The sequence below is a fragment of the Crinia signifera genome, chromosome 4 (genome assembly GCF_055691185.1).
Source record: "Crinia signifera chromosome 4, ASM5569118v1, whole genome shotgun sequence".
NCBI classification, from domain to species: domain Eukaryota; kingdom Metazoa; phylum Chordata; class Amphibia; order Anura; family Myobatrachidae; genus Crinia; species Crinia signifera.
This window is the reverse complement of record NC_139220.1, coordinates 233,137,278-233,154,339: the sequence shown is the minus strand read 5'-3', so window position 1 is coordinate 233,154,339 and position 17,062 is coordinate 233,137,278. Positions and strand designations below refer to the sequence as shown.

At 39.3% G+C, this 17,062-nt stretch overlaps 1 protein-coding gene across 3 annotated transcripts in view; it reads left to right on the top strand.

Annotated features, from left to right (window-relative positions):
- Nucleotides 1-11,466, top strand: part of USP8 (ubiquitin specific peptidase 8) — a 39,904-nt gene extending 28,438 nt beyond the window's left edge. For all 3 annotated transcript variants that reach the window (XM_083183979.1, XM_083183980.1, XM_083183981.1), the window contains exons 16-20: nucleotides 1,586-1,796; nucleotides 5,510-5,746; nucleotides 8,017-8,159; nucleotides 8,261-8,390; nucleotides 9,430-11,466. In XM_083183979.1, coding sequence (XP_083040105.1) covers nucleotides 1,586-1,796; nucleotides 5,510-5,746; nucleotides 8,017-8,159; nucleotides 8,261-8,390; nucleotides 9,430-9,615 — 907 coding nt within the window. In that variant the 3' untranslated portion in view covers nucleotides 9,616-11,466. The remainder of the gene's footprint in view (nucleotides 1-1,585; nucleotides 1,797-5,509; nucleotides 5,747-8,016; nucleotides 8,160-8,260; nucleotides 8,391-9,429) is intronic.
- The last annotated feature ends 5,596 nt before the right edge of the window (nucleotides 11,467-17,062 follow it).

Sequence of the window (17,062 nt, the reverse complement as noted above, 5' to 3'; positions counted from 1 at the left end):
TAGGAACGCACACGGGATCTTAAGAAAAATCTTTGGTAAAGATGTGCGCTTGCCTGAAATCTTTTGTCCAGATCGGACAAAAGATTTGAAGGCTAATTTATGCACACATCTTATGATCGCAGATCTTTCTACTGTGTGGGCACCTTATGGGATGGTCAATCACTAATACAACAATTAGAAATAAAATCTAAACAGTGCTGGGGTAGCAGACCATCAATAAAATTATCAATTAATAAATATAAAAAAAGAATAACCTTAACTAATATGCAGTTAATAATTTTTAAAAAAGTCACAACGCTAACGAAACACATTAGTTGGACTATAACCAAAATCCCATTACTAGCTTGAAATCTTGCATTATTTGTACAAAAGCAAATTTATTTACTCTCATTTTTATATATGTTGTTTCTGATAATCTAGGATTGTTAATTACTATTTAGAAGTTCAAAGGTAATATATTATGCTTTGGAAACTTTGAGAGATGTCAAATAGTAGAGTGTAAAGGTTTTCCATGATAGTAGGGCAACAGAAAGCCTTGACCTACTACAAGTGGATCAGTCATGGTGTTCAAATGAAATCATAGACTTTGTTGTATGTTTTTTAATGTACAGATGGAGCCCCTCTCAGCCATGCCACCAGCTTGCCATGGCGATGTTTCTGGCGGGGATGCGCAACCGTCTCACTCACTTGCGCATCTCACTAAGCTGGACGGCAGGGACAGGGTGCTTTCATGCTTGTCTCCGCTCCAGGGAGACGAGCAGGGAGATGGGCCGCAGGGCTTACGGGAGAATGGGGCGCGAATGGGGTAAGAATCCTGGCAGATGGCGATAGCATTGCCAGGACGCACTCTAATGAGAGCAGCCCCATCTGTATAAACTGTACCAAGCAATCTATTTCTCATTTGTGTTGAGGAGTATGATTTATACAAAAGTAAACCTTTACCTGTTCTGTGCTGCCCTGGTTGACTGCCCTCCCTCCATCCCTCTAGCCCATGGTATCTTCATTTTAGTGTGATATCAGCTTTTCTGTTGCACTCTGTATTTTAAATTACTACTATTAAAAAATAAATAAAAATAAGGTACTTGTGTATTATCACGGCGCCCAAGATTTCCATCGTAGGGCATCGTATTGATCGCATCGCATGCGATCCGTTTTTTAATTGTACAGGCCCGAAGCGTGGCGAGCCCCGCGGATTACTTCACATGTATTCCGCGTCCGCTCGCCACGCTTCGGGTTGGCGTTGATAGTGGGGTGGCGTTAACAATGGGGGTGCATTTAACATAGTAATCACCCATCAGGGTGCTTGTACAATTAAAAATCGCATCGCATGCCATAATGGAATGCGATATTTTATTGTACAGTGCTGGTCTTTGGACCTGAAAATCAGGTCCCATCGCATACCTTAATTAGTGGTATGCAATGGGTGCCGTGATAATACACAAGTACCAAAAATAAATACAATTGTTAAATCCACACACAAATCAGATAGAGTTTAGGTATGTATGTGTATCCTATCCATAACATACTTGAACTTTCTTGTTCTTAATGTTCATTACCGTTAAATGAAAGCTTATTTTATGTATAGATTCAATATTCTTGGTCATAAAGGAGAAGTGGCTGAAGAATTTGGTATTATAATGAAAGCTCTATGGACTGGTCAATACAAATACATTAGCCCTAAAGACTTTAAGGTAACAATTGGGAAAATCAATGATCAATTTGCTGGATACAGCCAGCAAGACTCCCAGGAGCTGCTTCTATTCTTAATGGATGGACTCCATGAGGATCTCAATAAGGTAATCTTCCTCTTCCATTATGAACAGGGTTGCACAATTTAAACCAAATGATTAAATCATGGTTTAAATAAAAACATTTAAAAAACTACAACTTTTGCTTAGAAAGAGATAGATGTGTAGGTGTATAGCTCTCCTCTAGCCTGGTGGATGTCCTATGCAGCTCAACGTCAGTTAGACACTTCTGAGGTAAATCTTCTGAAGTAGGTGGTCACCACAGTTTCATCAAGTGCAGGAAGTGAAACGTACACTTTTGTACAATACAAAACGCCACAGATTGCGAAATGAAAAAGCAGCTAAGCTGGTTGCAAGATACAGAGCCTATTTCTACATGTTTGTACAAAGATATGTACATGTTTGACTCAGATTTAAACAACTGAGTGAAATTCAGAGACTGTTCTCCCTTCCAAAATTGGGTACTTGTGTAGTTTCACGGTGGCAGCTTACGCTACGTTTGAAGCTACGCTATTAGCGTAGCACAACGGCTGTCTTACTTGTGTAGTTTCACGTGGATAGTGGGGGTATGAAAAGGTCGGGAGGACGCGTAACCCGTGCGCTCGCCACGCTTCAGGCTGCCGTGGATAGTAGGGGTTTGAAAAGACGCTACAGAACCCCTAACCCTGTAGGCAGGGTTGCTGTACCCTGCTGTAATAGCCACTCAGACTCAGGAGCGTGTCATTGCTGGAGCGTCTGAGACGCTCCTGCGTGTCAAACAGATGGAACGCCTCTCCGCCAGCATGATCCCCTCTCCGCCAAAGAGAGGGGATCATGCTGGCGCCAGCGGTGTGACAAAGGTGCTGAGTAGGCTTGCCGGGGACAGAGATGCAGAGATCCCGGCAACAGTATGGTAGTTACTTGTGTAGTTTCACGGCGGCAGCCTACGCTGATAACGTAGCCAGGGACGCTTAAGCGGCTGCGGGAACACTACGCTACTTTTGACTGACTACGCTGGCAACGAGAACACTACGCTGATTCTGACAGGAACGCTACGCTGACGGCGTAAGCTGCCATCGTGAAACTACACAAGTACCGAAAATTGTTCATGTATTACTAGACCCAGGTGTAAACATCTAAAATTAAACAGTTTACTTAAGAAAAAAACAATTTAAATCCCCAAAAAATCAGCTTTAAATTAAAAAAAATCTGCTTAAATAAAAGAAAATCCGATTTCTTTCATTTTTTTTTTCACTCTGATTTTTATGCAACCCTGATTTTTAATGCTGTCTTGTATTTTTTTTTCCTGCTGTGGTATAGCTGAAATGCGTGTTTTATGTTTTTAATATGCCAATCTGTAAAGAGGAAGTATTACGTATTTTCTTCATTTACCGGTTTTCCCTCATTAGAATATTAGCAGCAGTACTACATGTTTAACGTAGCATCATGTATGTGTATTGTGCAAAGTAGTTAGGGCTAGCCTTTTAGCCAATTATAGAGTCTTTACAGCAGCATTGTGATTGAGAAGGTTTAGTGTAAGCTATATTAGAAGATTTTGGGGTAAACAGTGAACTGCACTCTGAGTGAGTCACGCATAGTTTCTTCACTTTTTTTATTATTGTTAGCTTTAGTTAGAGACCAGATTTATGGTTACAGTATCCTTCAAGCCTAATGTGGTTCCCCAAATTCTCTCTTCTCATTGCAGGGGTTAGGGTGAATGTTAGTGCCGTAGTGTTTTTTTTTTTGGGGGGGGGGGGTAGGAAATAGTATGTGAATTACTGATATAGTAAAAATCTCATTTTGTTTTTACTTTCTATTTTACGTGCACTTTGGTGATGATTGTAGAGAGTAAGTAAGCTAAATCATTTCTTGGTGTTTTGCAAAAACAAAGTTTCTGTTTTCAGTTTCTATAACATCAAAGGTGTGTGTGTGCGTGTGTGTTTTAATTGTATTAAAATAATAATAAATGTTAGGTAAATGTAACTTAATCACTAAATGAAAATATTTACTATGTCTATTTATAATGTGCTGTGTTTGGAAGAGACCACTATGTCACCATTACAACAGAATGTATTTATTTCCTTTCTGCATTTGTCTTGGTTGTTACAAGTAAATCTGTATGTTTGTTTGATATTGAACAGTCCTTGTCTATAAAATGGGAAATATTGAATACTTGAATATCTGCTCATAATTGTTTTACGTGTTTTTTTTTTTATTTACTAGATTTGTTACTAAGATCTTTATCAATTTAAATGTATTTGTCATTGACAACCTTATTGTACTGACCTGTTTAGCATAGCTTGTTGGCTATATGCAGTGTCAAAGCATGAAGTAGAGGCCTCCCTCTGACCAAGCCATGGGCAACCTCATAACTTAGCTGATCTCAGGGAAGAGAATTTGGGGGTTTTTCTTGTTAACTCTTTCTGACAAATTCCTTCTTAGATGGACAAAACCATGTGCACTGCAGGTGGGGCAGATGTAACTTGTGCAGAGAGAATTAGATTTGGGTGGGGTTTTACTTCAAAGTGAGATCTATATTGCAGTATAAACATACAGCAGTCAGTATTTACCCTGCACAGAAACAAAATAACTCACCCAAATTTAATTCTCTCTGCACATTTTACATCTGCCCCCCTGCAGCGCACATGGTTTTGTCCATCTAAGAAGGATTTTGTCAGAAAGAGTGAACTAGAATAAGGCCCTTAGTTGCTGCTTTCACAAAGGAATAAAGCTGAAGAGATCATGAATGCTGTTTTTGCTTAATTTTAAATACAACTCTTTAAAGTGCAATGCTTCCCATTTAATGGTCAATGTCATTCATTAAAGTTCACTTCTTAATTCAGTGTGATGAGCAAGGGATTAAAGTGCCTGAAGGAAATCCACTATCAGTGCCCTATTATACCAACAGATTGTTATTTTTATTTATCTACAAATGAAGATCTGCAACTATCTTAATTACCGTTGTAATGGTTGAGTATCTGATAATCATTAGTGTATGTTATTTAAGGAAAGTCAATAAAACTGTGCATGTTATAGTGTGTACACACGGGCAGATATGGCTTCCGATGTTGCCGATATAGTGAACATCGGAAACCATATCACATGCTTTTTTTAGGGCTTACGAGCCCGATGCGTGCTCCCGTGTGATTGTAAGTCTGCCGTCAAATAGAGAGGACAGCCAAGACTATATAGTGCAGATCTGCACTATATAGTCTAAATTGTGCCTCTGCATGCCGTGCTATGCGAGTCCCGATACCATCTGATCGCATCGGGACTCGCATAGCACGGCATATCTACCGTGTGTACACTCCATTTGTGCAACTTTCAAGGTTTGTTAACAGGATGTGTGTAAACTGTTTTATGTTTGCATGTGTTCTCTACACAAAATAACGTTAGGAAGCATTGCCCACTGTTGCACATGAAAGGACGCTTTTTTCTTTCTAAATGTGTGACTGATTAGGATACTGCCACCTGCAGACCATCAGGGAAATTATTCTATTGTGGCATTCAGAACCTCTGCTGCCATATTGGAGTATACAATTGTACTGAGCCACACGCACACAATTTAATTCATACTTTGCAATGAGGCCAGTACATCCATTCTATTTCTAACAGTAGGCTCTATCTGGTGATCATGGTACTGGGGCATGACTAGTGATAATAGCTTTGTTTCTACACAAATGTGCTTTCTAGTCAGTCCTATTCCTTTCAAACAACTAATATTACAGTTTTTGCTAGCAAAGTGAAAGAAAAGTAACAGTCTGATTTTTATCTACTTGTAGGCTGACAATAGGAAGAGACATAAGGAGGAAAACAATGACCACCTAAATGATTCTCAGTCTGCTGATGTCGCTTGGATGAAACACAAGCAACTCAATGAATCAATCATAGTGGCACTATTCCAGGGCCAATTCAAATCAACTGTGCAGTGTCTAACCTGCCACAAAAAATCCAGAACTTTTGAAGCTTTCATGTACTTGTCTCTGCCTCTTCCATCCTCAAGCAAATGCTCTCTTCAGGTACTTTTCATCTAATTGCTGGTGTTTGTTTCATATATGCTTATACTAACCCTAAGTCGTCATCGCCCCCAAGTGCCAGTCAAAGCCGGTCAAAATTCTGGCATTGGTATTTTGCCATAAAAAAGGAGCGCCTAGTACACAGAGAATGGTAGTTCAACTCGCTGTACCTAGAGTAATCAGGCATTGACAGGTCAAAGTGATAGAAGCAACAGCTGTCATTAATCCTGTCTGTACCGGGAAGAAGAGGGGGCCCTGCCGAAGCGCTTAAGACCCCCATAGATAAAGCTGAGGTATCGCATACAGTCTCGCATGTGATAGCTCTGCAACTCCCGGGTAGCTAGATCACCTACAATACATTGTATGAGGTTATGTATCGCATGTGAACCCATTCTCTGCCCAGGAATAGGATGTATCCTTGGTGCAGTAGTGTTTGTGGATTCTGTGTGCATCAGATAGGAATTGTAGTAAATTACATACGATTTGATATTTTTTGCATAATTTAATGGCCCAAAGCATCAACATTGTGTAGAAAAGAGCCAAATCGTACTAGTGTATGACTATTGTTACAGTCAACAAGGGCGGGGTAAACAATTAGAGGGAGAACGGTGAAGAAGACGAGGAAGGGATGAAAGAGTAGCTAAGAGGAGGGCTGGTAGGTTAAAGGTGCGTCTTAAGTTTGCTAACCGAAAAATATACTGTGAATAAAGTATAATGCAGTTGTTGCGCCAGGGGGGGGAAAAATGTTTTATTTATTACATTCTAACTTCTATTATGGGAACAGTGAACAGTTTTCCCTGTTGCAACGATTGAGAGACCTTATCAAACCTTATCTAGAGATATAAAGTGGAGAATTTGATCATAACATCTGGAAAGTTCTAACCATCCTTTTATATAGCACAGTTTATAAAATGAGAAGCTTGTTGGGCTGCTACGGGCAACTTTCCAGCTATATCTCTCTCAAAGTTTTAATACATCTCCCTCAAGTGTAATGTGTATCTAGCAGTCAGTGTCCTAACTAGAGATTTTGGCCCCTTGTGTCGGATAGAGCATTAGTGACATTCCCTTGTATTAGTAAATCTCCTAATGGTACTGTCACTGACTGAGAAACCGTCAGAAGCATAGCTTCTACTATACAATGCAGCGGGTTGTACTTTACTACTGGTACACAGCAGCTGGCAGTGACACAAACAGATAAAAGCCAGTTATGCCAGTAGGGCAGATGCCCAGTAGGCAGCACACCATATACACCACCCCAGTTATGGCCCTGCTAGCAGCAACTAACTCTCTATTGTAATTGGAATGTGATTCCACTTGTGGGCCCTCATTACTTGCTTATCCAATATTTTACTGGTTTATCCAAATTTAGGACCACAAACGCCGTTGCTCTTAATATAAGATACAACTGTCATCATTGTGACACTCTGGGCTACGACACCTTGTAAAATATAACACACATTTACCTTAACCCTTTGATTGCCAAAATATCTGCTAAAAAATGCCAGTGTTGCTCACATTGGTTATATAAATTAAAATAAAAAATGTGTAAAAAAAAGATTATATTTTCTTATATAAAGTAAACATTACAGGTCATTATGATGGATAGAAAGGTTTGCTTGGAAATTTTCACACCTATTTTGACAAATTCACTTGGTACTCAAAGGGTTAAGAACAGACACTGTGCTCCAACCATGACCACCAGAGACCATAGAGACCATAGAGATCAAGTGAGTAACTTTCAGCCACTTCAATGTAATATATGATTTGCACAGAGCCTTTATATCACAACAACCACAGTAACATAGCCTGGTGTAGCCCTTGGATCCATTATGCTTCAGAGTATATTTCCAAGTTGGCATATCCTGGTCAATCAAGCTGCTCCAAGTCCCATTACATAGGGTGAATATTTAATGCTCCGATTTATCTACACCAGCGTCTGCTAAGGATTACTGTAATATTTTATCTTCAGAAAACATAATGGGTGAAAATGTAATAGGGTAAGATAATCAGAAAGTGAGAGATTTGGTAAGAAATCTCCAGGTTATTTTAAAGCGGCAATCATTACCCTGTAGAAACAGTTTGATTTTGCAGTGTAATTGATTGCCGCTTTAAAAAACCTGGAGATTTCTTAACAAATCTCTCACTTTCTGATTCTCTCACCATATTACATAATTTGTGATCCAGTGTGTGTTTGTTCGCAAGATAGTCACCCTTTAAGTCATACGTAGTCAATGGTAGCAATACGCATCCACTAATAATTGTGTTCTTTTTAGGATTGCCTTAAGTCATTTTCCAAAGAGGAGAAACTCACAGATAATAATAGGTTTTATTGTAGTAATTGTAAAAGTCGAAGAGATTCCACAAAGAAAATAGAAATTTGGAAACTTCCACCTGTCCTTCTGGTGCACTTAAAACGGTAATTCTCTATTATACACTTTCATTTTATTTTTGCATTTTCTGTAACAGGCTGAAGAGACTTTCCATGTTCACATGTACTAATGTGATTCTATTTCCTAGATTTTCATATGAAGGGCGTTGGAAACAAAAGCTTCAAACATATGTTGATTTTCCCTTGGAATTCCTTGATCTATCACAATATGTCATAGGTCCCAAGACGTTTAAGAAATACAACTTATTTGGAGTATCTGTAAGTATTTAACACTACCCAAATTCTTACTGTGTATATTGTCTTGTTTCTATGCATAACGTACCTTTTGGAACGATCTGTGGCACAGTATATCTAAATACAGTAATAGTTTATTGTACAAAGGTTTGAAGTGTCTTCAGAGTTACACTATTATGCATTGCCTTATAGGAGTGCATACATCCGGGTACTCCATGCTGAAGGATGGCTATGTGCAGTTATCAGGCTCCTATTGCTCCCACATGCAGAAATTAGATTATTTTTTTTTGTAATGTGAAATCTTTTTTAAATGAACTTCAAAGTTGGGAAAGCATATTTACAGGAGCATTTCCCTAGCATGGGGGAAGTGAGCTCTTTTTCACCCTACAAACAATTTTTATTTTTAAGGATGCAAAAGCCCAGAATTCGTCCTTTACATCAAATGAGGTGACTATTGAACCGTACAGTCATCCAAGAATGCACATTTCAAACAATGTATTAAAACAATGAAAATATTCTATACTGACACTTAACAAAAGTACTATAATCCCGCTAATCCTAATGAAATAACATAAATTAGGTTTGGCCAAGAAACATTAAAAAAAAATATATTAAATTACTTGAGTTTGTTCTATATTTTGTAATAGGTTGTGACTGTTTTTGAATATCTGTAACAGGAAATATAAATATAATAACGCAGTACAAAAATGTCAGACTTGGGTGGGATTCAATTTACTGTGCCGTAATTGATCCCCCAGGGTTGTCTAATTATTTGCAGTCTGTGGACTGCCTTTAGAGACTAAGGGGGGTATTCAATGTCAGGGGCACGGCTGTCGAGCAAGCTCGACAGCCGTGCCCCTGTCCCATTCTCGCTTTGCTCGACTTGAGCTCGCGGTCGGGATTCAATGTCCCGGGCGGTGAGTTGAGGGCGGAAATAGACGAAAAATGCTTTTAAAACTTGACCGCTTGTATTTATACGTGTCTGTCACTGTATACATACTTCTGCCTTTTGTTGCTTAGACCTGACACAATTTATTGATAATATGAAATATTTTGCACACAGAATCACTATGGAGGATTGGACGGAGGACACTACACAGCATATTGTAAGAATGCAATGAAACAGAGATGGTTTAAGTTTGATGACCAAGATGTATCCGAAATCTCAGTATCCTCTGTAAAGAGCTCTGCTGCCTACATCCTCTTCTACACCTCTCTGGATCTTCGAGCAACCGAGCTTTCAACATGAAATACAGTTTTGCTCAGAAATTCTGTTTATCTGTGAGACCAAGCCTTGCCACAGAAAATGAATAAAAGACTGTTTGCTTATTCTTGTTTTTCACAATTCATAGGTGAACGTTTCACTGCAGTATATTACCTGAGGGGGGAAAAAAGATTCCATCTTATATTCTAATCTATAGCCTCATTTAGCAGTTCATAAAATTGATATATTTGCCTTGGGAATGTCCTTATTAAGCCCTCAATATGTAATTACTCTCTTGTCTGCAGTGGCCATTTGTTCCCTTTTTCTTACGCTTTTCTACTGTGACATCGAAACGGTCTAAGCAGAATTGGAATGTATTTGACTTGAGAACTGCATACTTGCACATTATTGCTCTGTATATAACTATAAAAAAATGTTTTGTTAGATATTCTATTTAAATTAGAACTGTTAATCCTCTGCCGTCAATCATGACTGGCTGTTACTTCATTATGTTCATATGATATATATATATATACAGTTACTCTGATAAAATGACAATATATATATTTTAATTAGCAGGCCTATTTACACCACTCCGCACTTCTTGAAGACTGAAATTTGCTATACTTACACAATACCTGTGACTATAGTAACGAAGTGGAGGCGGCCATTTTGCGGGCTGTATTATCCCTGTGTGTATAGTTCCTAGTGACTGAGAATACACATGATTCAGTATATATAGCGATATTAAGCCTGCCTATTGCAGCATGAGGGACTGAAAAATCACCTTTAGGATGGTAAAAATAATTAAATTGATCAGATTCTGGTCAGACATAGATCACTATGGGCCTGTGTTTGTCTGATAATTTTAGTGTCAAAGGAGCAGACTGCCTGATGACCAGAGTTTCCCATTCAATTTGGCACGCTATATGTGCATTGGGCAGTTGACCAGAATCACTGATCCTGTGTTACTATTGGTTCAATCCACAAAATGCTATCCTCCATGGTATAAAGGTGACAGATACAATTTTACCCTTGTTTAACTGCTCCTGGTAACATCCTCTGCAGTACATTCCCTCATTGTTGAGGCTTCTTTTACACCAAATGTGCTTTTCACCTTGGCAACTTGTAGTAGGGACTCAAAAATAAATACATTTAATTTCTACAGCCTCATTCACATCTCTGTATTAACATTAGTCTTCCTTTATAGAAATGTTTATTTGACATTTGTTCGTGTTTAGTGCATTAGAAACTTACTTTTTAGATGCATTTTGGATTGGCATAGATGAAAAACCCAACAATACATGTCTGGTTTTAGTATATTCACACAGATGTGCAATGTATACACAGCGGAAATCCTGCTGGTGTCACCATATTGTGACATGGACCAAATATATCATTGAATGGTTTGCCTTAATTTGCCAAACCATTTCCTAATAAGTATTCTTCTGCCCACCAGTCCCCATCAGTTTCATCTTTCAAATCTTTCAAATGATGTGCCTCCTTAGTACCTAAAGCACACAAATACAGTACACAAACAAATATACATTTTCATCAATCTGAGGCATCTAAAGCCCACATATCCTCCATCTTGTATATAGTAAAAGAAAAATGAGCACTCCTTTAATGCACTATATTATCTAGTTTATAAAATGGTAGGTCTTGTTGGTATACCGTATTCTATGCACATTCAGCGATTCAATTTTCATTTTAGGTGCAGATTTGTTTTGTAAAAATCACATTAGCTATTTGTTTTTTACAATTTTGGAAAGGTAGATTATTGGCGAAAGAAGAACCGCAGAGTATTTCTTTGTGGTGTTTATAAGATGAAAAATAATTTGCTTTTGGTTCCATTTCTTGAACTTTAAATAAAAATAACACCTTTTTTTGACCATTCGGGATATTGTTTTTTTTGTTTTCGAATGAATAAAAAGACACAGTCTTCTGAAACAAACAAGGTATAATTTGTATAGTTAGCACATAAAAATCTGATATCGAAATGTGACGCGCAATAATGTCAGACGATGGCCTCAGCAACAATGGGGTTAATACACCTCATCAGTGAATGCATGTATATATATATTTCTTGAAGTCTCAAATGCCGCTTATTTTCTGCTCCTGTATTTGGCCGTACATCGACCCGAGAAGGCACCTGAGCATTTAAACCTTAAATTTGAGTGGAGTGCCAGGCTTACCTGTTGCATATATATATATATATATATATATATATATATATATATATATATATATATATATATATATATATATATATATATAATATATATATTTTTTTTTTTTTTTTTTTTTTTTTTTAAAGCCCTTTAAAAATAGATATATTCAAATTATATTTCTAATAAATATAGGGTGATTCAAAAGTTGCAGTACACCCTTTGTTTCAAAAACTGTGCTGAAAATGGGAAAACTGAATACTCCAGTAAGGTATGGGTGAGGTGGGCTGTCTTTTAGGGTATGTACCGCACATACATTACTTGAATATTCAGTTTTCCCATTTCTCCACAGTTTTTAAAGCAAAGCGGTGTACTGCGACTTGTGAATCACCATATATTAACTCCCAACAAACTCATTTTTGGGTGTTGCTATGCCCACTTTTCATAACTTTTTTTTTTTAAATCCATTAATTTTACATTTCTCAAGTCACTTAACACAGCTTAGAAGAAGGATGATTAATTGACTTGTTTAATGTGAGTCATGATGGCTTAATTCAAACAGTATAACATTCGGAGGCAAGATTATGGCAAGATTATGTATTTTTTGGTGAGTTGAACAACTGGCTGGTATAAAACAGCATGTAAGCCAAAGGAGTTTGTACTGTAGATTCTGCAATGCTGAAATGCTTCATGTCATCAAAGGCATTCCACTCTTTAGTAACAGGATGTTTGCCATATGCAGTGTAATGGCCAAAATCTAACTCTCCAGAATGATTCTGAAATACAAAAAAATCCCGTCACCCATATATTTCAAGGGATATCGTACCCAAACTCCTATCTGATCATATCTCGTCTCTAAAACATATATCAAGGTATCTTTGTTTTTCTTAAAATGGTAAGTAAATGGCATACCACACTCACAGGATAGGGAAATGGATCAATTCACATAAAGGTTACTTTGTTATTCCTTATTAGTACAATGGTAGAAGGATCCATATGAAATCTGTATGCAGTGTACCCAGATTAGAAGAAATCTGGTATGAATACATACTGTAATACAGTAAAATTTAAATTTATTGAATCCCATGCATAAAAAAAGAGACAAAAAAAAAGGCTTTATCTACTATGTGGGCATTTGGAATAAAAAAACATTGACAAGTCAAGGGGCATTCCGAGGTGGGCATCCGCCATTTCATGGACTTGCCCACAAAAACAATGGTGCACGCATAGAAAGGCTGGGAGGATGCCATTGAACAAAGGCTTTGGATTGGTCTCCATTTTACCAAGCTCCCTGTAGCAGTGGGGGAAGTCTAGCAAGGAGGAGACAGCGCTAGCTTGCAGTCCCGCCCCCTGGCTTTAGGCTCCAGTTTACTTTAGTGCTCCCGCCTAAAAGCTGCATTCCTGTGCCCTCATTCCTCTCAGAGACACCGGCGGCCATCTTCAGAATGCTGTACAGGCTCTCCTGGAACGCTGGGCTATGTCTCCCCTGTAAAACCATCGCCTACTGACAGATTTTACTGCACTCTCTATTCTACCCTGCTACTAGCAAACGGTGTAGTACAGTGGTTCCCAAACGGTGTGTCGTGGCTCCCTGGGGTGCCTCGGCACGCTTGCATGGGTGCCACGGGTTGGTGAGCCCTGACTGTAGGGATATACTGTAGCCTCCTTAAGGTGTACATCCTATTACATGAATAAATCAAGAGCAGTAATATACTTACCACTACAGCATATAAACTGTACATGGTGTGTTTTACTTTAACGGCTGAGACAAATGGAGACAGGTCTAAATCATTCAGAGGAAATGTTACATTAGTTTTCAATTTTCTCCTCACATGACCTTGATACTGGAACCTGCAATGGAAACAGGTGTTTTGTTTAATTGTATCACTTGCATGCCTTACAATACACCAGTCACTCAATTCAGTGCCTTCAAAAATGTGTATGGCAGTAAAACTGTTGACGTTATTCAATTTTTTTACTTTCTATACTACAATTTTTACAGACTATGGGGGAATGCAATCCTCCGCCGCTATTTCCGACTGGGAAAATTTAAAAGCCGGACCCGTTCTGCCGATAATGGCCGTGGATTGTCGCGCTTTCGGCCGTATATTGACAATCCATGGCTGTTTACATGGACATGCCCCCTTTCACCAATCGGCTGGGGGGACATTGAATCCTGCCTGCCGATTTGCTGTGGGGAAACCACAAATGGGCCAGGATCACAGCTGTCGGGAGGGACCGACAGCTGTGATCAGGGTTTGCGTACCCCCCAAAATGATCATATGTGTTTAACATACACTGTAGGAGAGTTCTGCTCTACGGGGGTATCCAATTGGCTATTTGTCGCTAATGTTTTTCCTCACCTAATCCTATTAGGATGCCACAGTTTTAGAGAAATGTGTGTACGTGCACGAAAATGGGGTTGTTTTCTGGTATTTTGGGGGTTATTCTGATTCACTCGGAAAGGCACCATCACGCTCTAAGGGACAAAACCATATGCACTGGAGGTGGGGCTGATGTAACATGTGCAGAGAGAGTTAGATTTGGGTGGGTTTGTACTTCAAACTGAAATCTATATTACAGTGTAAAAATAAAGCAGCCACTATTTACCCTACATAAGAACAATAAAACACCCAAATCTAATATCAGTCCCACCTGCAGTGCATATGGTTTTGTCCATTAGAGAGTGATTGTGCCTTTCCTAGTGAATCAGAATAACACCCTTTGTTTGGCCTGCCTGACACTGGCCTTTTCGAACTAATTAGATAGCCCTGTACGAATCCTTTAGCCACAAGAAAATATTGTGGCTAATCGGGTACCGCCATACATGTTTTATTTAATTATTTATTTATTAACCGTTTCTTTACCGTTTTATCTTTACCTAGACTGTAAGCTTCTTGGAGCAGGGCCCTTTTCCCTCCTCTTCTCACAGCCATCTTCTTACATTTCAATTACAGCTCTTTTATGCCCCTTTCAGACCGCACTTTGGAAACGGTATATTGACGTTTTTTTACCGTTTTAAAACGGTAATCTGTGCGGTCTGAAAGGTGCAGATCCAATTAACCGGTTTGAAAATACCGTTTTTTCAAACCTGTTAAAATGCACGTTTCAGACCCGGTATTTTGGGATCAAAATCGGGTCTGAAACGGTATTTAGGACCCAGCCAATGAGCTGGGTCCTAAATTCAGCGCAGTGAATATTTAATGAGCGCTCATTAAATATTCACAGTACTGGAGCCGCCCCGCGCGCGTGTCGACCCACCCCCCGCGCGTGTCGACCCACCCCCCGTGCAGCCGGTACCTCCGTTGTGGATCCCGGCAGTGCAGTATGGTCGGAAGCACTCGTAAAAAAAAAAAGTGTCTTTCAGAAAATGGCTGCCCCATAGGAAAACCCGTTTAAAAAAACTGTCTTTTGTATGGGGGCAGCCATTTTCCAAAAGTCACTTTGGGTCTGCCAGTGTCAAAAAATCGGCACTTAAACGGTAATATACCGTTTAAGAGGTGCGGTGTGAAAGGGGTTTTACCTGGCAGACCCGTTTTTGAAAAAGTTTTCAAATACAGGGTCAAAGCCAGTTATGCGGTCTGAAAGCAGCATTATTCACCTACCATCGATACCCGCATCTCTTCTCACTTGTGTTCTCTCATCTCTACCAATGACAACCTGCCCCATGTAACATGCAGACTGCTCCTCTGCTTCCCTACGTCTCAGCTGTATAAGAATTGTGCTGCTAATTGGCGTGCTCATTGAGAGGGAAGCTTGCATACTAAAGTGAAGCTTGATTACTTAAGTGAGTTGGAAACTGAAGCAGGTGAGTTATCTTGCATTCTGTCTGTCTTGTATTCTTTATCTGTCTTTCTATATAGAGACTGTAATTTTGAGGGAGAAATCTGAGTGTGATTTTGGTTGTGCCTGTATCTGTATAGTGTATTGTTACTAGGTGTGAACAGATACTAGGAGGAGGAGCTAAATCTAGGTGTCAAGGAAGATTAGGGGGAGGAGCTGAGTGTAACAGGGGCCTGACATACTATATAAGGAGGGGCAGAGCTCATTTGGGAGCGTGCTCATTGAGAGGGAAGCTTGCATACTAAAGTGAAGCTTGATTACTTAAGTGAGTTGGAAACTGAAGCAGGTGAGTTATCTTGCATTCTGTCTGTCTTGTATTCTTTATCTGTCTTTCTATATAGAGACTGTAATTTTGAGGGAGAAATCTGAGTGTGATTTTGGTTGTGCCTGTATCTGCATAGTGTATTGTTACTAGGTGTGAACAGATACTAGGAGGAGGAGCTAAATCTAGGTGTCAAGGAAGATTAGGGGGAGGAGCTGAGTGTAACAGGGGCCTGACATACTATATAAGGAGGGGCAGAGCTCATTTGGGAGCGTGCTCATTGAGAGGGAAGCTTGCATACTAAAGTGAAGCTTGATTACTTAAGTGAGTTGGAAACTGAAGCAGGTGAGTTATCTTGCATTCTGTCTGTCTTGTATTCTTTATCTGTCTTTCTATATAGAGACTGTAATTTTGAGGGAGAAATCTGAGTGTGATTTTGGTTGTGCCTGTATCTGTATAGTGTATTGTTACTAGGTGTGAACAGATACTAGGAGGAGGAGCTAAATCTAGGTGTCAAGGAAGATTAGGGGGAGGAGCTGAGTGTAACAGGGGCCTGACATACTATATAAGGAGGGGCAGAGCTCATTTGGGAGCGTGCTCATTGAGAGGGAAGCTTGCATACTAAAGTGAAGCTTGATTACTTAAGTGAGTTGGAAACTGAAGCAGGTGAGTTATCTTGCATTCTGTCTGTCTTGTATTCTTTATCTGTCTTTCTATATAGAGACTGTAATTTTGAGGGAGAAATCTGAGTGTGATTTTGGTTGTGCCTGTATCTGTATAGTGTATTGTTACTAGGTGTGAACAGATACTAGGAGGAGGAGCTAAATCTAGGTGTCAAGGAAGATTATGGGGAGGAGCTGAGTGTAACAGGGGCCTGACATACTATATAAGGAGGGGCAGAGCTCATTTGGGAGCGTGCTCATTGAGAGGGAAGCTTGCATACTAAAGTGAAGCTTGATTACTTAAGTGAGTTGGAAACTGAAGCAGGTGAGTTATCTTGCATTCTGTCTGTCTTGTATTCTTTATCTGTCTTTCTATATAGAGACTGTAATTTTGAGGGAGAAATCTGAGTGTGATTTTGGTTGTGCCTGTATCTGTATAGTGTATTGTTACTAGGTGTGAACAGATACTAGGAGGAGGAGCTAAATCTAGGTGTCAAGGAAGATTAGGGGGAGGAGCTGAGTGTAACAGGGGCCTGACATACTATATAAGGAGGGGC